The sequence below is a fragment of the Caloenas nicobarica genome, chromosome 23, assembly GCF_036013445.1.
Source record: "Caloenas nicobarica isolate bCalNic1 chromosome 23, bCalNic1.hap1, whole genome shotgun sequence".
Taxonomy (NCBI): domain Eukaryota; kingdom Metazoa; phylum Chordata; class Aves; order Columbiformes; family Columbidae; genus Caloenas; species Caloenas nicobarica.
The window spans coordinates 3,344,259-3,368,270 of NC_088267.1; the positions used below are offsets into that span (position 1 = coordinate 3,344,259).

Here is a 24,012-nt window from a genome sequence, read left to right on the forward strand (position 1 = left end):
GAGCGATGAGCAGTGTTATTTGCCTGGCCCCAAAGGCAGCGACGAGCTGCCAGGGACAAGCACCAGGGTTTAGCGCCGGCATCAAACAGGGCTGCCCGCAGCCCCGATCTGCAGCGAGCATGGAGCTGGTGTCCCTGCTCACAAGTGACACAATCCTTCCTGGCAGCAGGGCTGGGCCACCCCACCTTCCCCACCTGCAACCACTGCCAACACAATGGGCTAAAAGGTCTAATAGCCACTTAAAAACCAGCAGTTAATGACTTCTCGTAACTAACTTAGCGCATCAGGCTCACCGCAACACAAACACCCGCACTGCCGGGTTCCTGCGCCCGCAGTAACGTCACCCGAGAACACCCGTCCTCTGCCTTTACCCGCTCTGCACCCCCTGCCGCGATGGCAGCTCCTGTTTGCCGAGCGCAGCGTTTCCCACCTGCAGAGCCAGAGAAGACGGGAGCCTCCCATGCATCGCACCAGCCGGACCTGCTCGCACTCGCTGCCCGCGCGCCTGAGCCTGGGTTTCCTCCTCCACACCCACCGTCTGGTCCTGCCACGCTCCCAAGTCCGGGCCGTTCCAAAAGCTGCCCCTGCCGGCAACTCCCGAGCTGCTGTGCGCCGGGGCTGGCCTGAGCGCGCGGCTCTGCCGGCCTCACCGGTTAATTCTGAGGGTGACGGACGGAGCCCCAGACTCACAACACAAAACAAAGCAGAGTTACACCTACTACTTATTTTATTGTATTTTATTTGCATAAACAAACTTCAGGGCTTTGCTAAACGAGAACTGTTCAAGTCAAAACAAACCAAACTCTAGTCGGTGTGTGGGGGACAGCACAGCAATCCTGGGGGACGCGGGGACGGGACAGGGCGAGCGGTGTCTTTACAGCGCGTGCACTCGGCACCAGGACTGGCCTCTCCTGCGGAGCAGGAACCACCTGCAAACGGCTTCACGAGATTTTTTTTACGTAGAAGATAAAGAGAAATACATCATAACGGCCGTCCTTAACCAGCACAGGAGGGATCTGCCTTTTGTTTTTTATAAAAAGATTAATAAAAAATATTGAAAAATTCTCATCTCCTTTTATATTTTTAACCTAGTAGAATTCTGAAGTTTCTTAGAAAACTATGTTACCTTGGAAAGAGCACTCAAGTTCACAACCAGCTGCAAAGAGGATACACAAAATGCCTACAAGCGGTTTGGGGCTCCAGCACACACCAGGCCTAACAGTGGACACAAACAGTGGTGAAAAGTAGGGTGTATTTTTTTTTCTTTAAACCATGCTAATTTTGTTAACTTTCAACATAAAAGGAAAACAATCATTTTTAAAAGGCCCTAAACTCAACTGTTACATTAAAAAAAAAAGTTTAAAAAAAAAATAGCAGTTTGGTCCCAACGAGTTAACATTTAGATGTTTATTCACATGCTTCATTCTTTTCTTATTTATACGAACCAAAAAGTTTCCAAAATTATCATTTAATTGATATTACTACATACGTAAAGGCCTAAAACAAGTAGAGTATGGATTTTTAAAATTGAGTACACAATAGGGGAGAGAAATTTGAGCTGGCGAGTTAATCCCGACCTTTACTATTTCAAATTATAAAAGAGAAACAAAACTGTCAAGACTACTGGGTTAAGATGGGCACAAACCAAAATCCACATTGCCTTCAAAGCCTGTTACCAAAAAAAAAAAAAAAAAGCGACCATTCAATAAGGTCACAGACAAAAAAAATCTAGGATCTCACCCAGTACTTGACCTTATTCAGTCCAGCAGGTAAGTCTTTGGGAAGATAAAACTCCACGAGTGGATCCAGGCGTAAATGATTTCCCAGTTCTAGTCCACGCGTGGGGGGCTGAGCTCTGGAAAGGCAGGTGACGTTGGGGGTGTTTGCGAGCTCCTCGCAGGGCTCAGCTCAGCGCTCCAGGATCTCACACCAGGACTGTGCCGAACCCCCTCCCTCCTGCCAGCCCGCTCGGAATCACGCGCGCTTCGTGGCTACTCGGCCGTTGTCTGCAAGTTATCCTTTTCCTCTCTGTTTTCTGTTCCGCTTTCATCATCTTCAATTTCTCCTTCTTCCCCGCTGAATTTGTCGTGAGCCCACTTGGGGCTGGTGCTTGACTTTCGGAACATGAAGCGACCTCTTCCTCGGGGGAAAGCGCCCCGACCGCGGCCTCTGTTCACCCACTTGTCCGCACCTTCGCCCTCGCGGTCGTCGTGCTGCATGGGAGGAACCAACATCAGCTGGAACAGGCTGACTGCTCGGAACACAAGAGCAGGAAAACCCTGGCTCCCAACACAGCCCTGCAGCACCAACCTCACTGCCGTGTCCTGCCATCTCAAGGGAAACGCTGCCTTGTTTAGCGGGGAGAAAACCAGCAGCTGAAGGCAGGAACGCACCCTCGCTACACACGGCAACCTGTCCTCACTGGCAGGAAAGTCTCAAGAGAATATTTAAGGGTGGACAGCGGATGCGTGTCTGGGCCTGGAAGCCCATTGCTGGTTCTGCCACTATACGATTCAGATGTTCTACACATTTCCCCTTTATTTCTTTGCCAATCGAACCACTTTGGCAGCTTCCATCCTTATTGCTGGGTACTCGGGGAGCTTAATAACATGTGTTACTTTCAGGAGTGTTTTGTGTGAGGTAAGGCAGATGCAGCTGGTTCAAGCTGACATAGACCACGTCACTGAGCTCAAACGGATCCATTTCTGTACCTGAAGTGCAGTGTACAGATTGGATACCCAAAAAAATACAGTTCTGCCTTCAACGAGATCAGAGAATAATGCAGTAAAAAAAGTAATCACAGTTTTCTTGTTTGAGGTACAAGACTGAAATACTGCACTATTTAATGAGAAGATCAGGGATCTCAAGTACCTCAAATCAGGAAGAAAAAAAATGCCCTAAAGCATTTAAGACCAGAAATACCTGGAGTGTATATATCTACCTTTCAGTACTTCAGACACATACCAAGTAGTACTTCTTGCTCTTAGGTGTGTACTCGGGATCCCACTCCTCATCTCTGTTTCGCTTCTGGAAGTCGTTGTTGCCACCGCTGTTGCTGTTATTGTTGCCTGAAAAGTTGCCTCTGCCCCATCCTCTCCCTCTTGCTCTGAACTGCTGCAACAACAAAACACAGAAAGAAAATAAAACGGTTGCAGTGGCAGTGCCCTCCCACCCCCAGACAGCTTTCAGGGCACCCAGGAGATCCAACATCGCTTCTCTAACCATCCAAGAACACCTTTAACCTACCAGGAAAATAAGAGCTCAGGACATTTTAGGGTTTTCTAGCTCATCTCATCACACAGCGCACCAGTTTCTATACAGCTCTTAAGATCCTGTGGAGGCATTTCCAGAGCACCCGGGAGAAAGCGTCTGACACATACAATATACACATCTGTGTAACTAAGGTGTAAGAACTGCAAACAGCTAGCGTGGTTATGAGCAGATGAGTCACTTCAGCAGCCTAACCCCAACGGACCGATGCACACTGTGCTGCCCATCAGGGCTGCTCAGCAATTACTAACGCACTAAAGTTTCCAGGCTTGATTCTGCCCCACAGATCTTGAGCTCAACTGCTCAGACTGCATTCTCAGCATCCTGGTTTGTGCTCCAGACCTGGAGGGATCACGTTCTGGCTCATCACCCACAACCAGACAACGTCTCTGGGGTTTCTCCTTCACAGGATGCTTTAACTCTGCAAGCACAATACGTAACAGCCACTTTTTGACCTCTTTGGAGAACACTTACAAAGGTCCCTCTAGCTCTTCCTCTCTCATTTGGACCAGTGAATTCTTTAGTCCCAAGCCGGGACTTGTCAAAGCCTGTGGTGCTTTCCTCCCTCTCCTCAGTCTCCTCTGGATACTCCTCTGCTTTGACGGAATGAGAGGACCGTGAAGATGACGAGCTGGATCTGGATCTCTCACGCACCCTTCGGTGTTTCCTGTTTCGGTGATAGGAAATGGAGGTGAGGGGGACACCGACGGGGTTAATAACTCAGTTGTGACCTGTTTGCTACAGAACCATTTCTTTATCACTCCCTATCAATGCAACGATCTCCTTTTCCTACTACGAAAAGTAAAAGCCATAGTAAAAGCTCAGGGTCAGCTGCGACACACAGATCTAACATAGGTCCCAAGTCTTCTCCAGCACAAACTCATTGCTTCTGTTTAGGGTGTTTACACCATCTTCTGTTAGATAAACATGCATCTACAGAGTGTTAGTCATATGGAAAGTTAAGCTCATAGAACAAGACTAAATTAACATTAATGCAAAGTCATTTAAACCTGTTCTCTACAACACAACAGGAACAAGGAAAAGTGACTCACCCATCCTGACACATGGAGCCTTCGCATTTACCTTTAACACTTATTTAGTGTTTCAGATAGATAAAATGGCAATCAAGAAGACACGCAGAGGAATAATTGATGCCACTGGAGGAGTTTATGTCACAGGTGTACAACTACACGTACACGGTGTCGTCTCCAGCCTTAACAGCAGAAACATGAAAGGCAGAAGGAAATGGCTATTAGGTTTCCTACATACTTTTTCTTTGAGCCTTTGTGACTTTTCTCCGTTTTCTCAGTTGATCTTTCCCTTGAGTGACTTGAATCTCTTGAGTCCACCGACTCTCTGGATTTATCGCGTTTAAGATCTCTTTCCTTATGTTTTTTACGACGTTCAATATCAAGGCGCAGGTCAACAGGGTCGTCCTTATATTTCCCTTCAGCCTACAAATGCAGGGAAGAGGGGAGAGTTTAATACCAAGGTTTACAGCGCACTAGTTCACACCATTACTTTGCTATTAACTGCACAGACTTCTGGAGACATTTTAAGATGTAAAATAATGCACTATTAAAATAGGTTTTTATTTGTCAAACTTCAATTTTCCTACTGCTTTTTAACTTTTATTCTCCTCTCTTAAACAGCATTAGAATAAATAGACCAGTAATAGAGGAGGGGGAAACATGGAAGCTCACACTTATTGTTAACCACAGCCAGTGAGAGATGAGAACTTGGAAATCCAATCCAACTGATTAGGGATTGGAACTACAGCGTCTCAAAAACACCTAAAAGCCTCTGGACGTCTGTCACTGGCCAGCAGCAAGCTCGCTATTCTGCTCACAGACATCATCTAGCAGGGCGGAAGGAATTTTAACCACCAGGTCTGGAAACAGCACTTTAGGAGAAGCAAAAGCTGTTTGCTGCTTGGAGGTACCTGTGACAGCGATTACTGATCAAAGCGGTAAGTGATGGAGGCCACTGAAATGCCTTTAACACGTCTGTCAAGAAGATTTACTCTGTGGCAGACGTCATCTATAGCCCTGCATCCGCCTGCACTGGAAGGCACCATGTGGACGATGCCAAGAAGTCAGAGACAGAAGTTTGTGTTTCTCCACATGATCCCAGCAAGTCTACTAACGCAAGCTACACCTGGTGTTCCACAAAGCAAAACCAAACCAGCTGCATGAAGAACACTCAACAACTAGCTTTTATTTCTTTTTACATTATTAATTTAAAAAAAAAAAAATCTGGTAATGCTTGCTTTGAGCTCTGTTTAAATTGATACTGCAATAATGGATTAAGATAGCTCCTTCGGCAAAGGGGCAGCTGCGTGACCTGCGCACGCTTGAAGAGCAGCGGCACCCGGTTGATACACAATACTCATCCTGGGAACCGTATGACTCGATACGCAACATACATCATATTAATCGTCTTGAATGAAATATTATACAAAAGGATTAGTAATTCTCTAGCTATTAAATTTTTTACTTACATGAGTTTCTAAACACTTTTTTGTTTAAATAAATATGTCAAATAACGCAGGAGTGAGAGCAGGCGTTTTGTTTTGGTATTTTGCTCTTCTACTTTCCCCAGGCAAAGAGCTTTAATTTCTACTCTGAGAATAAAACTGCTCCCAACACGATGGATGACAGATAAGTGACAAAATCAGCAGCAGCTCCCTTATGTGGTACAGCAAACACTATTTGGGTTTGGGAGGGCAGGTCTGTTGCACGGAAGGCTGGCGAGCTGTTTGGAAACCACGTTTATAATACACTCTGCCAAGCTGATGCTCAGAGTTCAGGCCCATCAAATCCATCTCACCATCGTCCATGTCAAGCCACAAGTGTGTTTGGAAAAAATCGAAAACAAATATGAAACAAGTAAGGTTTCAGCAGGACTGGTTAAAATCTCTTCAACGTTCAACGTAAATATGTATGAAGGTGAATAAACAAAGGTTAAAATCCCAAACATTTTACATTAAGCCATTTTTAGGATTGTTTACAGTGAGCGTAATGGCTTACTCAGAAAACTTACTACTCAGAAAATCTAATACACTAAATTCCAAATGGTCTGGATCTACTCAAACAAGTGCTGAATGTTAAAGTAACAGCAATCAACAGAAACGGTACAGTAAGTTGTTAGAACAAAATTTATAATCTGCTTAATAGTGTATTCGGTTTAGATAAGTATTTAGTTTTACTTTCCTCTTTTTGACATGCATGTCTTTTTGAAAACATGGTTGGAAATATCGCATGTATACAATTGATTTAATAATACTTACAAGCAGAAAAATATCACAAAAAGTCTCTTCTCTCATCATGGGCACTTGTTCCAAAAATCCTCTCTTTTTTCTCAAGCTCACCTCAATTGACTTTGGGGTCATTTACCATAGTCTAACCACTTCACAAAGGTTGTTGATACATTTTTAATAAAAATTAACCCTTTGTAGTTCATTTTTAGAATTATGCCCATCCTTAAAAGAAAAACACAAACTTAAGTAGAGAGTAATTTAAACAAAAACATCACTGTTAAGTTCATGCCCAATGCACTCATTTTCTTGAATTAAACTAATCAGAGTAACAGTTCACCTTGAAGCCAGGATCTCTGGAACTTTTTGTTTCCTCTTGAGACAATCCATGTTTTCTAAAAGTACTGGGAGATATATCTATCCTCCTAAAAGTAAAGAAAGTAGACAGATATAATCTTGCTCATAAGAAGAATCCAAAGTTTTTAGATCGAATGTCATTTAAAACAGACCAATATTTCCAAAGGTACTTAGAACGCCCCATATTTTTCCTTTTTTTTTTTTCTGAAGCTAATAATAAACTCGAAGTATCCTGGAATTATCCCAGAGGTTAAGAGAAGGAAATCTGAAACACCCCTGAAATGTTAGACAGTGTCTAACGGCACCAACCTGTGGATTTCAGGGCTCTTTTTGTTTTTAGCTGCATCCTGTTCCATTCCTTTCTTTAGATATTTGGTAAAGCGTTCATTCAGTGTCATTGCTGAAGACCCAAAGTGATGCTCTGTTGAGAGTTTGAGTAAACAAGGTCAAAATATTAATATCATTTTTGTAAAAAGACAAAGCACATCACTCCTACAGCTTGGTCAAATTCAGATGCAGGTCATGTGAAGCACACTGGTGATGAGCTCTAACTAATGCTGCTGAAAAATTTCCATTTCAATCTTGAAATTAACAATTTATTCAAGCGAGTCACAAAGTCACTAGAATACGTAAACTCTAAGTCACAGTCCCTCTGAATATTACTCAGGTGAAAACAAGGATGCCTCTTCTGCCTTCCAGGAGAAAAGTTATTTATGTAAATAAAGAAGACTCCTGATCAGGCTGCTCTTCTCCTCTATGGCATATCTGCTGGAAAACGACTCCTTGAGCACTAACTAGAGTGCAGGAAACCCACTTATTTGGGCAAGGGAGGAGTGAACCCCCACCTGAGGATACACGGACATCTGACCTACCTCTTACATGATGGACTATAGTCACTATATGTTGAGCAAACAGTTCAGAAGGACTCCGCTGAGACTGAGCAGACTGAATATGATGGAAAATGGAACGAAATTCTGTCTCTTTTTTGTTGCTGTGCACAAGGTCACGACACAGCTTGCGTTCCTGAGCCAATATGCCACTTGGACTAGAAAAAGAAGAGAGCACATGAAATAGAAGAATGGGGTAAAGGGAAGCAGTTTGAGATGGTGAATGTTTGAGAAATTGGAAGGTGACTGCATTTTAAACTTTACCAAGATTCTAGCACCAAGCAGCCACTGAGCACCCAACTCTTTCCAGTGCCCAGTGTAGCACCTGACTCAGAAGCATTTACATTCTGAACTGACCTTACATCTAGTCACAGAAAAGTTATCTTAGGAAAAGTTATCTAACCTTCACACTATACTTTCACCATCACAAACTAGTAACCTGTCTAAGCCCCCACCACAAAAAAAATGGGTCACACAAGTATTATAATACCAGAAAAAAAGTTAATCCCCATCTCCAAAAAATGCAAATTATGATAGAATATTATTTAGCCTTCCTTACGCTTGGCAAGCATATGAGGGTCTGAAGAAGAAAACCAGACAAAACTCACTAGTTAGACTTCCCAAAAAATAGCAAATAGTTACCGTGCAAGATCTTCATCAAAGGAATCCATTCGAATATTGACCTGGGCCTCACGAGTAATGGAAAAGGAGGATTTGCCAGGGGCCAGCCCCTCTCCTTTGGTGCCTGGTTTCTCCTTTACCTCAGAAGTCTTCCTTGGCGGGGGGGAAGAACTTTTTTCCTGGCTTGATTTGTAAGCGGTCACTCTAAAATTCTTTTCAGGAACAAAGCCCCTGTGACCTGGTTCGGCTCTCTTGGATGCTGGTCTCTCTTCTTTTTTTGATCTTTCAGAATAGCTTTCCTCCTCCGTTTCATCAGCTTTCCTTTGTTTCTCCTTTCCAGGTGGCAAGAACACCACGCCTTCCCATTTTCCTGACCTATCCTCTTCTTGACTTTTACTTGAAGTTGCTACGACTTTAGACATAAATTTGGGCTCATCATCAAATTCTGAATCTTTTCGGCCCTTTGCCTTGTCTTTCTTTTCCTGCTCATCTGTTTCCTCTTTGCCATAATGACTTTCCTTGTGGAACTCCGGGGTCTTTAGCTTGTCAAAGTCATCCCGGAACTTGTAGCGCTTGGGCGACTGGCTGCCGCGATATCCCTTCTCAGAGTCGGCTTTGGATGCATAGGAGTCGGATTTTGCCTTTCCATCTGTGGATCCCAACTCAGAGAAATTCCCTTTTTCTTTATTTTTTTCTTTTTCAACATTTGTTACTTTCTGTTCTTTGTCTTTCCCATTCTCAGTCTTCTGCTCTTCCAGATACCTGTTCATAAAACAGACATTGCAGTAGTTCCCTTATTAAAAAAGGTTGATACTTCAGTTGAAAGCAGTCATATATCTTAGAGAACACCAAGCTATCCATGTACAGAAAGCTGCTCTAGACCCTAAAATAGTTGAAATGTAAAACAGATTGCTCAGCCTGGATTTAGACTTTTAGTTCTTAATATATTCAGCAAATGTAGAAGAAAATGGATATGCAGAACTGATGAAATGAGGTTTAAGAAGAAATAAAAAAACAACTTACCCACAGATTCATTTTAAGTAAAATAGTAACATCTTACCCAATCGGTTTATTTACTTACAAACCTGGTTCAGGAGAACAACACATCAAAACTTTCAAACTGGGCTGTTCTGCTTTAAACAACACACTGGAAATAAAAGCCCCAAAAGCTACTTGAAATTTTGGATGCAAGTTTCATAGGTAAGCTAAATATTTCATGACCGACTGTAAATACAAATAAAAGCAAAAAGGTTAACAGAGGAGAATATTTATTTTGCTGGGAGAAGACAAAACACTTCTAGTGAGAACAACAATTTGTATTAAGCTAGTTTAAAGTATCAGAACTATGTTTTAAAGCATTCATTTAGCAGAACTCTGGCTTTGAGGAAACAGCAGTCAAGCCCACGGACACCAGTTCAGTGTTTTGAAAAGCCCAAATGAGAGTTACAACTTTTTTTTTTTTCTTTTTCCTCCTTTTTAAGTTTCAGACATCCCTGATATAGAATCAGTCCAAAATAACTTCAAAAATAATAAAGAGATTTAAAAGCGCTTGTGAATGCCGCCCTATCTTCTAAAGCAAAGCGTCACCTTCAGGCGGACTAACACAGCAAACAGAAGCGCGGCAAGCTGCTGCCTGCTGTAGGAAGGATGCCTTCATTTCAGTGATGACCTGGGTGCTCTAGTTTCTCATACTACCCACAGACAGGCACAAGCACTGGAACTACACCTGCCCTAGGCTGCTTGCGTGTCTTCAATTTTGCCAATTTATAATATCTAATGCAATTCAAGAACGCGATACTAAAATAATGTCTTTAACTGAAAAGTAAATAACTTAGGCACACAGGCTGAAAACCCCCCCAGTGCTCCTGGAGAACACACACACATGCAGCTGGTCAAAACCCAGTGGCACAACGAAACCCATCACTTGCCTTTTGGAGAAGGCTCCTCCACCAGGAGCTGCGGTTTCCTCCTTCTGAGATGTACCGTACATGGAACCGATCGGTGTTGGGCTTTTGCACACAGGGCTCTTCCTCGTTGGGCTCAAACCTGCCGAGCCGTGGTCAAAGGGACTCTGGTGAGAGCCCGCCTGAAAGGAGGTGCTGCCGCTTTGTAAAGCAGAGCTCATCGGGGACGGGCTGGACAGCGGAGGGCTCGACTTTTGCAATGGACTTGGCCGAGGAGAGCGACGCCTCACCACAACCGACTGGAGAGGGCTTTTTAGCGCAGGACTGCGCTCCCTCGGGCTGAGCTCAGACACAGAAGCTCTTGACGCTGAACTCGTGCCATAGGTGGTCACATCTTGCCATGGTTTTGATCCCTCGGATGCCTTGGCGTCTTGAGCCGCTGCTCCTGAAAACGGCTGCTCCTTAGACTCATCGCCTTGATTCTCTCCTGCAGCCTGAGATGCCCGGGTGTCCTTGGAAGATGACTTCTTCTCCTTTCCAGATTTACGCTTGGAAGACTCAACTCGGCTATGATTTGAGGAAGACCGGGAAGAGGAAGACCTCCTTGACCGATCAGAAGATGACTTATCAGAATTTCTAGAATGACTTCTAGACCTTGGTGAAGGAGACCTTCTCTTGGGTGAGCGAGAACGCGACCTTCCTCTACGAGGGCTATATGCCTGGCGATAATTTTGCCAGTTTGACCTGTAATTTCCATATCCTCCTCGGTTATACTGGCCCCATGGATAAAACCCTCGATTTCGGCCACGAAAGTAATACGGTCTCCTGTATCCTCGATTATGACCTCTGAAATCCCGGTTCTGATAGACTCTTGGATGGTTCCTTTCTCTGTTATGAGATGGAGAATAGGACCTTGAGCGGGACCTAGAACTGATAAAAGAAAAAAAATTACACAAATCTTGTAAAGTTTATTCTTCTGTCACAACTTTAATTGAAGCCTTATAAAAAAAGAACTGGAAAAAATAATTTATAAGCTTTTAAAATTCATTTCTTTGGTTTACCCTCATCCAGCTGAGATATTACACTTTGCCCTCAATAAACTGCAGTGGAAATAACTTGTGTCTGTGACGCTGCCAAACAAATATTTGACTTTAGGATCACTGGAGAGGCCCCGATGGGTACACATTGCTCTTCATTTCTTCATTTTTCTAGGATGAACATGGCTGCTACCCAGCTTCAGGAAAAGGGACATATCTCAAACTTCCAGCCCTTTACAACTCAACACCAAGGTTATACCTCACCTTAGATCTCCTTCACAAAGAAGTATTGCTTTATGCAGGTCATGCTGCTGTTATCAGAACAGATAAAAAAAATCTTCCTCTAGTGTCCTCAGTTCTGTGCTTTTGAAATTCAGATAAGATGAAACCTCACTTCTTTGCCAGGTGAGTTAATGAATTGCTACACCTCAACACGAGAAGAGCAGTACCGGAGCCAGCCACATGCTGCCCTGCGGTTTGGGTTTCACCAGGTGCAGCCCTTGCTGCAGCTGGGAAGCCGGAGCTCCACGGAACGGGCAGCGGGACGTGCTGGCTCCCAGCGCGACGCCGCGAGATGGCACTGTGCAGTGTCCCTCTGCTCGCCCCCGCGCCTGCCACAGCCTCACAAAGAACAGAGCTGACTCCAAGCACAAAGCCTGTAAGAACATAGACTGAAGTGGCAAAATGCTACGGGCTAATTGTTCCAATGCCTTCTTCCATTAAATTTTTGGAGCTGCAGTTGTGTAACTGTTTAAAAGTCACACTGTAGCTCAGCGTTAAACACCAGCTTTACAGTGAGTATTTCACAGCTGTTGGAAGAAAAAAAAAGTCTGAGATTTTAGCAACTTTGCATTAGTACAACAGAGAAAGCATCCAAACTAGTACGTTTAAACACAAAAGAGATTTTTTCCAAGTGGAAACTTCATAAATAATATTAATTGAAGCCATTCCCACAGTCCCTTTGTACGTTAAAAGAGAGCCAGGCAGCTCCAGCACGCTTCCTGCTCACTCTCCGAAAGCCAGGTACTTCATTACAGACCGGCAATACACACCTCTCCACTCACACCTCAAACCCCAGTACACATGGGAATACAACGGTGCCGCTAGAATTCCTACAAGATTAGCGTACAGCCATGCAGAGACAAACTTTAGTTCTGTTTTCATTTTTCCACCTACCAAACACATGACAGTTTAGCAGGAAACAGTCTATTCATACTATACTCATTGCTAGCAAAGTTTAACGATAATTTTAACATATGCTTCATCCTTTACTTCAAACCATCAAAAAACCTAGGCAACTTGTCTGTTTTCAGACAACTGCTGCGTTTGTGATGAATTACCAGCAAGGGACCTACTGAGCACCGCTTCCAAAATCTGCTCTATCCTCTTAGAGGGGCTTGCAGCAGGAAAATTTCACTCTGAAAGTTGCAGAGACTATTTACAAGAAATCTTTTTACAAAAATATAGTAGGCATTACGCAAAAGAGCGACCGCAAGTACTAATTCTCCCAGCTCTCCCAGCCCCTGTAGCTACCCAGCTAATATACCCTGCTCCAGTTCTAAAGCACCTACAATACATAGAAATGAGAAATAAAGTCATAAAGAAAGCAACAAATATTAGGCAGACTCCAACGTGGCAACACAACCATTTTTGCGGCGTATGCCGAAGTACACAATAATGGATTTTTATGCCAAGATACCACATGAGACCTACCTCGGAGAATATCCTAACCCCATGCAAGATGGCTTGTCTGTACTAACCCCCTCCATTTTGATTCTTTTTTAAAAAAATGAGTTATTTACAAAGCACAAGTAGGTTCAGCAGCAGAACAGAAGAAACGATCATGTTTGCACAGGGTGCCTTTGATTTCAGCTGTCAAAGGTCCTTCATAGCGAGGCAGATACCCCCAAATGATCGTGAATCTTCCAGCATTCCAGTTTCCTTCTGCGAAGAACTCTGTTTGACTCAAGTCTCCGCCTCCAATTTAGTTTCGTCGCGTCCTCCTCTCTCCAACTGTACATTTATTAGAGCCTCTGCATTTTAAAAGTCTCTTTAATTGTTAACAGTTGCATGTGCTTACAGTCTAACGATTTTCAGAATATGTGTTATAAATTTAAGATGAGTGAAAAAGCAGCTGAACATCATTATACCCAGTCTAACAGGAATGTGTTTGCCAGATACAAAATGCTTAGCCAAAAGAAAAGGGAAAAAACAGATATCCTGATACCCAGGGAAGACACAAGCCTTTAACGGGCCTGATCAGAAGCAATTCAGAGAGGTAAGAACTATTATGCACATTAATGATTTCTCAAAACTAACTGCAGTGAAATTAACTTTCTCCATCCAGAACAATCATTTCTGTTAACTGACTCCTGTATGTTGAGCAGAGGGGCCTAGACATAGGGCCCTAGAATCTAATCAAAGTCTTTCCTTGGAAAATAATTGAGTGAGAAACCATCTGAACAGGACAGAGAGGAAGAACAGTTACACCCTTGGGCTTCAGAGCTGCATGCACTTACCTAAGCCTGCGCTTTCTTGACCGTGAGACAGAACGAGAACGGGAGCGAGATTTGGAGAAGGAGCGTGAGCGCGACCTCGATCCAGACCTCGAACGGGAAGAACGGGATCCAGATTTTGATTTGTTAGTTTTAGACATCTTTGCAAGCACCTGGCTGTTGTACCTGAAGGAAATGGAAATAAAAGTATTTAAAAAACAAAGTAATGCGGCAGATTCGAGAGAACAGGCAACACCTGGCAGCCTGACAAACTACAGTGACATGGATCTTGGTAAAACTGGAAATAAGAGTGTTTGAAGTGGTGCCTAATAACAGATGAATGGTGTTGGGCTCAGAATACAAGGCTTATTTCAGTCTAAGAGCAAAATCTGCAAAAATAATATAAGCCTGTCAACCCAGAGTAACTCCAAATTTGAGCGCTACAGGTGAAAGCAGCAAGTTAATGCAAAAGCCAGAAGAGACAGAGGCCACGCCACTCGCTTAAGCAAGAATCCCTTTAAAGAGACAAACCATCTCAGTCACGTCACTATCAACACAGCCAGCTGTCACTGCTTTAAAGAACAATGAAAAAAAAGGCTTACTGTCAAAAAAAAAAACCACAAAACAAAAACCCCACCCCTTTAAACTCCTCTCTAAATTTTCAGAAGGAATCAGGAACAAAAATGATAACCCAAGATACACGAATATGAGCCCATTTGCACAGCTCTGGCTCGCTGTGCACACTCGGGTTAAATCCTGGACGTACATGTCCCGTCAGCCCAGGCAGTTTGTGCAGTTGCTGTGATCAGTTACAAGCGTGGGGCGTCCAGTGAGGAGTTCTGTTGCAGCCAAAATAATTCAGACGTCCTTCCAAATATTCACAGAGTTATTCAAATGCTGAAGACAGAGGGATTATGCTGTAGCATTAAATAGCTATAATCATGAATTACCTGGGCTATTTTCAGGCATCTATCCAGGTAACTATGTTAGTATAATTTTATCCCTTTTTTCATCTACTGATTAAAAATAGACACATTTAGGTATGTAAATACAACTGATCAAGTACTTCTGCTGCTGTATCCATTTTAAGCAAATTCCAGTGGACTGCCTTGCAATGTCTTCGCTTTCAGTTGCTCTCCAAAGCCAAATTACATATATGGTTACCAGATACTCCAACTGCTGCCAGGGCACTTTCAGGAACAGCACAACACTTGTCACAACAGCAACTGCTGGAAAAGTGGGTCATTCTTCTTCATGAGAGCTGGTACTTTCCAAAAATGGGAAGCTGGCTGGCATTTTAAAAATTATGTTACACGTTCCCATTTTTCCCTTTCACTATACTAAAGATGCTATATCAATTCAATTGAGTTATTTTAATATTTTCCACGCTAGAAAGTATGTAGAAAAACTTAAAAAACCCCAAAATTTCCTGTTCTGTTAGGAAAACAAATCACACCAGGGATGAAAATCGAAAAGCACAACCACTAAAGAAGCAAAGTTCATTGTTATACATGGTCATTTTTCAAGGAAAGAATGTGTGAAAGGACTGTTTATAACTATTCCCTTTTTATTTACTAAATACATCTGTTGAAACAGCAACATTTCCTAGTCTGTTGGCCAAAACAATCAAAAGTTTAGCACAGTAAACAAAAACATGAAAGAGACAGAGGAAACAAATGGTATTAGGAACTCCTAGAAGATACAGGATGATCTCAATTGCCTCTCAGAACTGAATCCTGAGGGGAGGGGCTTTGATACAATAAAACCAGAAAAAAAGCTACATTCTGTAAGGAGATTATAAATATATCCCATAAACTCTGTATTTTCAGGACAGCTCTCCATTAAATGACAACACTGGAGTTCAAGAATAAACTACACTTCAGCATATTCTCATCTGCAAGTTACCTTTATTTACATTGAACTCTGTACTGCCTGAAATATTTTAATAGACTAATAAAATTACAACAGCTTTCACCACAGCTCTTCTGTTGCATTTCTTCCGAAATAAATCACGTTCCAAGAAAAAGCACGTGGTGGGAGCTGACTGACCAAGCAGAGGAAATGTGGCAGTAACTCTCAGCAAGTCCTGAGAAGGCCCCCAAATAGATTTGAAAATTATCACTTGTTTCAAGCTCTTTAAGAGTCTTTGTATTTTACTTTGATCCACAGCGCTTACCAGCCAAACGTTAGTTTGGTATGTGCGATGCGTGCCAAAAGCTCTCGTCTTAGTTGGCTTTTTTATCTTTGTCAATATTTTAAAAGTTGATTCATTCCCAACATGTGAGGTAATTCCTGCTAGAATAGAAACTGAGTTGCTACACTCCCCCCACACTCAAAAGGTTAATCAAACAAAATACTGTAGTCATTGCAGCTCCCCTGTGTTAACGCTGCAGTTGTAAACTTATTGTGATACATATTTAGTTGTTCTAAGAATTAATGACTGACTCAGATAAAATAAGTTTCCTAAAATCTGAAGGCTGTTGCAAGAAGCCAAGTTTGCCTTCTCCACGTCTAAATCCTCCCGGAATCCACCACACCACTCACACGGGTGAGACCAACGGAGGAGTGAAGGTTTCTGCTAAGCCACCACAATGCACTTTGCCCAGAAGACACACTTTTGTCATGAAACAGTGACAGGAAAGTTAATGTTTTACCTGTTTAAGTCTCCTGAGAGAACTGAAAAGAACAGCTCAACTCTTCTGCAAGGCAATGAAAAAAAAAAAGTCCATGTCGGGAGCCTCTTACTGCTGTGTGCTTCCATCAGCTCCCACAGCTTCAGAATTCAGTTATTCAGAACAGGGAAGGAGAACTTGCGTGGCCACTGACTGAGATCAGTGCAATGCGTCAGCAAAAGAATAAATGGTGGGCGTGGGGGAGAATATGGGGGTTTCACATTTTAGATCACGAAGATGTTTAACACTCTGGACAATTAAGGTATACAGGGGAAGCGCTGCTTTTGTCCCTAAAGTCACCAGGGTGTAAATCTAAAAATCACTCAACATAGCATTAAAAAATCCCCTAAAGTAGGTGGTTCTTCTGGACATCCAAGATTACATCACAAAATTGCTCTATTTTACCCTCCTATTTACCAGCCAAAACATTCCAAGAGGTAAGGCCGCGTTTTTTCTTCAAATCCTGTAGCGTCCTTTTTGCACAGTAACAGTGAAAAAAATAATTCAACCGATACAGTTTTACTCACAATACGACCAGGATGGAAGGGATATTAGAAGGTATATTACAAATCCCAAGGCAGGTAGTTTTACCACTTTTGAAGTTTTTATCTTCTCTTTCTGCCTACCTGCTTGAGCAGGTTCACACCTTGCACCCTTCAACAGTCAGGTTTCACCGTCTCAGATTTGTCAATTATGAAATCAGGAAGCAAACCTGAAATTAGAAGAAAACACACTGAAGCAGCTCATTTGTGTGGTCTTAACTGGATTCAGGACTAAGGATTTTCCCATATTGTTAAAGAGAATCCACAAGCCAAGAGAAACAATTATTTTCCTGACAAATTCATCCATCAGCATATCACCGTCTTCAGAGGTGTGATCCAGCTGACTGAATTCTCTTTTTTAGAAGAATACTGTTCTCATATTCAGAGCAGTACTACAAAAAAAAAAAATGAACCAAGACAAGACACAACAAGCAAGAACAGCTAACCTTTCTTCCAGATATGGAAAGTAGGAAACATGCTCAGAGCTCTCTGCTGAAGCAGAAATCATAGTCCAGGAGTTTCTTATTCCAAAACACTGTAAATAACATTTCTATATGCCAAGACATGGGTCAAATGAAGAATACTTCTAGTTTTCACAAGGCCTTTTTCCAGGAATTTGTTTCCTATTTCCAACTGGCCTGTATTACTTTATGACTGTCTCTTTCCATCTTCCACTCCTTGGTTTGAAGTCTTTCAAGCAGTACTCATCATTATTTCAGACCTTTCACAGATGTTAAAGCAGAACAGAACCATCACAGCCCTGTACAAAAAAAGCCATCTAACAAAACATTACAGCAGCAATCACTCCATCTCAAGCATGTCATCAAGGATCGCTATACCATGTAGCACCACAATTCGCCAGCTTTGAGAGGAAAACACAGCAGATATGTCCCTTCCAAAGGAAGCAGTTAATTTGTCTTCATATCTGTCTGTAATACACTGAGCACAAACACTAAGAACATTTGGAAACAAGTGAAATAGCTTATGTCCATAGCTTAGAGGTGTGCACAGCACTGCAAAACTTGTTACAGTAGTTTCAGTTTATTGCAGTGTTTACAAAACATTAACCTGCAATTATTAAATATTTTGAATAAGAATTTGTAGAAAGCTCTATATAATTGTGGTAGGAAAACAAAAATTTACTTGTTCTTTTCTGGCCAGCATTTAATGAAACTGTTACAGTTTCTTTCGCTGTAAGACCCAAAGCAAACAAGATAGCACCTCATTAGAGAACACATTCCTGCCTGGGCGTCTTGTCATCCGTTTAGTGTTTGCGAGCACAAACATTCCGTTTGGGAAGAAACAGTTGAACTGCTACTTTATTTGCTCACAACCACCGTCATTATCTGGGAATAAAAAAAAAAAAAAAAAACCCACACACAACTCCTTCTGCCAACTCTACAATTCATAATCCTGAGCTCCAAAATGCAAGATTAGTTAATTCTTTAAAAAAAAAAAAAAATTCCTACAAAACATCTTACAAAGTGCATGCCATGTTATTATACAGGCAACAGCAATCACTACAGGAATACACTTATTTAAAAAGTTACAGAACTACGCAACCTGGGAACTGACAAGCAGAAAAATCAGATCTTTCTCAAAACTAATGGCTTCCTCACAGAACAGCCTTACTATTTGGGGCAGTTTTGGGATGTGAACTGAACCCTTGTCAAAACCATTGGGGGTCTCTGAATCCGTGTGCCTGTAGTTTCAGAACCCCCAAGAGAAACAAGAAATGGTCCAATTTACATAAGAAAACTATTCACAAATCATTTAATCAAAAGAATTAAAACTTGTGCATAATGGAAGTTATTGTGCTACTCCCCACACAGCAACAGAAGAATAAACTGTGACCTCCAGTGAAGTTCTCAGGTCACTGCAGTCTGGAAACCCGCACACTCTGCACACCAGTATTTCCTTCATTAGTGACCACAATGCACTTATAAAAATGGGGAAGTTCTGCTTCCAAAGAAACAGCAAATAATGGAAAAAAACACAATTGAATCTGGGGCTCTTTGGAATATCTTCTGAAATTCATGGTACACTTGCAGCCAAAACTGAATCTGTCCTAAAGGATGACTACTCTTCTCACATTTAACTATGAAAATACAAGCTCAAGCTCCAGCAACTTTCATTTATAAGCTGCAAAAAGCAAAACCATTCATATGTCTATTCTCAAGCCAGCACCTTATTTATCTCTACCTTAACTTGAACCTCATTACCACATGGGAAAGCAAGGAAAAGGACTTGATGTAACATTAAAAGTCATTTAAAAAAAAAAAAATCATGGAGTTATTGTAAGCACAAGCCATCAGGACAGGTTATCCCGACACTCTGCCTAACTACGAACAGAGGCAAATGCTTGTCCACAGAAATCTCATATGTATGGAACAAGCTTATTGGAACAGAGAGTTTTCAGTGCTATGTTTACATACCTTGTATAAGTCTCCCATCAATTATGTGTCTGAATACTGCTTTATTAGAAGCGATTGAGCTCTCACCTAAGTAAAAAAAAGGAAAATCAAATTTAAACCAATCAAGACACTGGCAAATCCTCACATTTTGCAAGCACCGAAAAGGATTCTGATTTTCGCCATTCATCCCAGCACTGTTCCCCATTAAAATGAGGCTGTCAGAGTTAGTTACTCTGAACAGATAAAGTATACACAGGTCCTTAACACAGGAAACCAATCTCATCCACAACCCTACAGGAGCAATTAACTGCAATAATGCACCCAGATACCCATGGCTTGAAATAATCAGGTACACAACCCATGTAAGATATTATATGTATAGCCCTCTATTAAGGCACAAGTTAACATCGTTAATACTGAACCTAATACTCTTGAGAACAGAATTTCAGCTTAACACCCCCCATACCACCACCTTTCGTGCTCCCAGAGCAGAGAAACCTGCAGGTCAGTGGCCAGGCTCCCCTTTCCTCCTTCCACCGAAGCAAAGCCAGAAGTGAAAGGCAGGCGGGGTGGGAGGACACGGGCCGGCTGTGCAGCTCCAGCACCCCTCGCATGACAGCAGGGGCTTTTTTGGGGTTTGTACAGCTACCTTACACTGTACATCACGACAGGCTAAAAATGGCCAGATGACCAATCTGGAGATGAACTTAGGAGCAGTCCATTCGCTCCTGTATCAAAGGAGTAGCTATAAGCAGGGCTTTGCAGAGGCCCCATTCCCCTACAACAGGGGAGAAACGTACCAAGTATTTTCGTATGTGACCAGAAAAGAGGGGAACTGACAGAAACACTCTTCCTTGGGTAGAAAACTACCCCCTCAAGGAGCCAGCGCTCCCGCGGTGAGGCTGGGTGGCATCTCTGTGTGCCATTTTATTTTTTATGGACGCGACAGCTTCCGGTTACCATGGAGTGAAACAGCGCAAACACAATTCTCAGCTGGCATGAAATGTGATCCCATGATTTCACTATTCATAGCTCTGACATGATCAAGCTAAATTAAGCAGGAGCTCTTAACTTTCTCAAGTCTAACAGAAGAGACTCAGCCTCTGCTAATGCTCTGTTTCGCTGTGCAGAGGGGAAGGATATTTTCATTTACAGTAAGATACTCCAGACCTACAAACCCAGCGCGTCACCCAGAAACAAAATGGCACCTACTTGTTCCCAGGCACCACTTGGGCGTGAGTCCAGCAGGAACTGAGGAGACATGAGCTCTTGTGCTAAACCTAACACCACCTCCTCAGCCTGGGCCCCATTACAGACACCCAGCACTGCTCCCTCAGTGCCCCTGCCCTGAACTCTGTGGTCAAACATGCAGCAGGAATCCTGCCACGCAGAACTCTCTGTACCACCGTCATTCAGAGGAAACTGTACAGCCCAAACCCCACGTTACTGTACTGGCACACGTAGCCACTAAATGCAGCTCGGTATATTGTAAACTTTTCCAGATATGGAAAAAAGTTCAAGGGCTACATAGCTGCTTAAACAATTAATGAGTTCTGACACAGCAAACTGTCATTTTGCAAAGACAAAGCCAAGTGAGCTAAAAAAAAATTAAAATAATCAAGCTTCTGGCAAAACTGTGCTATTCTTTTAAGTACTTAGTGATACAGCTACAAAAGGAACACCACAATTTTACAATTAAAAGCATCCTCGGACTTAACCAGTCCCACACAGTACTTCAGAGGCCTCTCAAAGCAAGATTTCTTTTACAGTAGAGAAAGGGAGACCAGGTAAAAACAAAACAAAACACCTGCTGACTTGCGTGGTTTGTCACCTATTTTATACCCTGGTGTTTTAGGCATATAATGTTCCTGTTTTCTAATAGCACCAGCCATGTGAGAAGGTGTTCACCAGCTTTTCTGCAGCGCGCCAATCCCAAACACCTCACTCATGAATCCCCAGGGCACAGGCCTGGCTTGACTATTGTAAACTATTCTTAAATAGTTTACAAAGCTTCCTGGCTCAAATAAGCTGGAGAAACCAGCAGACAGCTAAGTTATATTCTCACAACCCTAGCAGCAGAATTCTCATTTTAACTTAGAACGGACATACTTAAGGACTTCAGTGATAATTCCTAAGATTGACTTTCCATACGTGCCCATCCCTGTTCCTGCTAAATCCACAGTAGGGAAGATGCGAAACAAAAACATATAGTGGGATCCAAAGAACATTTAGACAATCACAGGACCCTTGACTTGCCAGAGGATCCTGTGTCACAACATCATGCATTTTAGACAGCTCTCTACAATAACTGCCTTATTTTATCCTCTTATCTGCTGTTGGATTGTGTAACTAATAACGCAGTTCACAAAGTCAGCCATTTCCTCATCCTGAGCTGGACTCCTGCAAAGTGCCAGAGCAAACATCCAGACAAACCACTAAATGCTCCAGGAGAAGGCACTGCTGCGGCTAAATGCTCTTTTTTCTGTCTCTACAACACACTCCCTTCAAGGCAATCGGAGAGGCCGAGCTTCAACATGTATCTTTTGGAATGACTGGAAGTCAGGTTACACAACACCAACCCAAAGAACAGATCTCTGCAGCCACAGCACTCGAGGGCAGAGGCCACACAAAAGGCACATTAAAAACACACCTAAATCGTCCCGTGGGCCTCAGCGTAACATCTGACATAACCACCTGCCCTCACCACTAGCAGAAAGGAACACCCCAGGAGTCCTTTGCAGCCAGTAACCGGATGATTTAATTGCCTGTGCTCTTAGGAAAGGGCATCCTGACAATGCCCATTTGCTAATGTGACCCTGCAGCCTCTCACATGCTCTGTGCTGACGCTGCCACAGGAGCAGCAGATAAAAGCTCTTCTCCTTCCCCACTCAGCTGTTAGACAACCTACAATATTTTCCAAACTGTTATGTGTATCACTTATTTCAGTGAACAAATCTGTCCTTGCGCAGCAGCATCAGACACATCCCCGTGTACTTAAAAACCAGGACTGAGTACCCCAGTGCTAATGAGTCCTGAGGAAACGCTGCTGCACACACACCACCACCCACTCGGCGTTCACGGAGTCCTCACGCCCGCCAGCAGACAAGTGAACCTGCACCTCCCACGGCTGCTCCGCGGAGTTTGCTTATCCCAAACTCACCGCATCACCTCCTGGCATAGAAACACACTCCAGAAGTCATTCAGGAGGCAATTACAGTGACAATTGCCTTGTGCAGACTTTGAAATATAGAAATCTCAAACATATTAATCTCCCCAAACCAACAAGAGTTGGGGAAACAAGCCCTCGCCAGCCTGGTGAAAACGAAGATTCAGGGCTCACACATCTCTCTGCACAGCCCATTGCAGTGCATCGCCTGAGGGTCTAACCTAACTTCACTTTTAAACAAGACACAGGGTGTGGAAAGAACAAATCCATCCTGCTGCACCGATAAGTGCTCAGCACCGGTCACGGGTCCTGTGACAGCCACACAGCACCGGGGTCCAGCCCCGGCTCACGCTGCGGCCCGGATACGTTCCTACCCCCGCAAAGCGCCGCTTCCCCCGCCTCGGCCGTGCCGCAGCCAGACACCGCCCGTGACCCCGGCGGAGGGAGGGAACCTCCGGAGATAGATCCAAGGCCCGGAGCGGGGGAGGAATCGCCGGGGCCAGGACCCAGAGGCCCGGGCGGAAGGCAGGAATGGGCAGGAACGGGCTGGGCCGGGGCAGGGGATGAGTGTCCGGGGCCAGGCCCGGCCCGGGCCCAACCGGCCCCGGGACCGCGGCGCGAGGCCCGGCCCAACCACGAGGCCTCGCTCGGGCCGGGCCCTGGGCGGCCCCGGGAGAGCGTCGCGCCGCGCTCGAGCCCCCCCGGGGGGGCCGCGGGGCCGCGCCCAGCACGTGGCGGCCGCCGGGGGGCGGGGGAGCAGCGCCGCGCTGAGGCCCGGGGAGGGGCGGGCGAGGCCCGGCCGCGGTGAGCGGCGCGGCCGCAGAGGACCCTCGGTGCGAGAAGAGAAGGGGAAGAGAAGAGCCCAGCTGGCGGAAGACAGGGCCAGGCCCCGCCGCGCCGGACCGGGCCGGGCCTACTCGCACTCACCGGACCGCGCTCCGCCCGCGGCCTCCTCAGCGGCCAAGCGCCTCCACCTCCTCCTCACGCACTTCCGCTCCGCGCCCGCCCGCTGCTCGCCCGCGGGGGCTGCTGGGAGCAGTAGTCGGCCCCTCCGCCACGCTCATTGGGTGGCAGCGCCAGGCTGACTGCGGCTCCCAGCAGGCTCGGGTCTGCGTGTTACGTCATTTCCGCCTCCTCCCTCCCCGCCCCTGGCGCCACGGAGAGGGCGTGGCCTCGGAGGAGAGGGGCGGGGCCATGGGGCGAGCGCGGGCGGGAAATGGCGGCGGGGACCGGGACCGCGACCGGCCTCCTCCTCCGCACCGCCCGCTCCCCGCTGCTTCCCCCGCCCTGCCGGGGAATGAGGCCGCGGAGCAGCCGGTCGCTGCATGGGCCGTGTGCGAGCGGCCGCCGCTTCCCAGGCCGCGGCCTTCAGGAGCCCGGAGGCAGCTGCC

The 24,012-nt window shown here is 44.5% G+C and overlaps 1 protein-coding gene across 7 annotated transcripts; it reads right to left on the reverse strand.

Moving 5' to 3' along the window:
• Positions 1-721: 721 nt before the first annotated feature.
• Positions 722-23,655, reverse strand: THRAP3 (thyroid hormone receptor associated protein 3). 7 transcript variants are annotated; one of them, XM_065650375.1, is made up of 14 exons: positions 23,549-23,655; positions 19,477-19,542; positions 17,488-17,762; positions 17,126-17,211; positions 13,852-14,013; positions 10,320-11,225; positions 8,413-9,153; positions 7,756-7,928; positions 7,193-7,304; positions 6,867-6,951; positions 4,540-4,724; positions 3,745-3,937; positions 2,965-3,114; positions 722-2,213 (listed from the first exon to the last, which is right to left on the reverse strand). In XM_065650375.1, exons 5-14 carry the CDS (start codon positions 13,986-13,988, stop codon positions 1,992-1,994), a joined length of 2,904 nt encoding a protein of 967 aa, XP_065506447.1. In that variant the 5' UTR covers positions 13,989-14,013; positions 17,126-17,211; positions 17,488-17,762; positions 19,477-19,542; positions 23,549-23,655; the 3' UTR covers positions 722-1,991. The 7 variants fall into 7 exon arrangements, with proteins under 7 accessions (XP_065506447.1, XP_065506446.1, XP_065506449.1 ...); XM_065650374.1 differs by lacking the exon at positions 23,549-23,655 and adding an exon at positions 19,928-20,050; XM_065650377.1 differs by lacking the exon at positions 23,549-23,655 and adding an exon at positions 19,954-20,047.
• Positions 23,656-24,012: the final 357 nt, after the last annotated feature.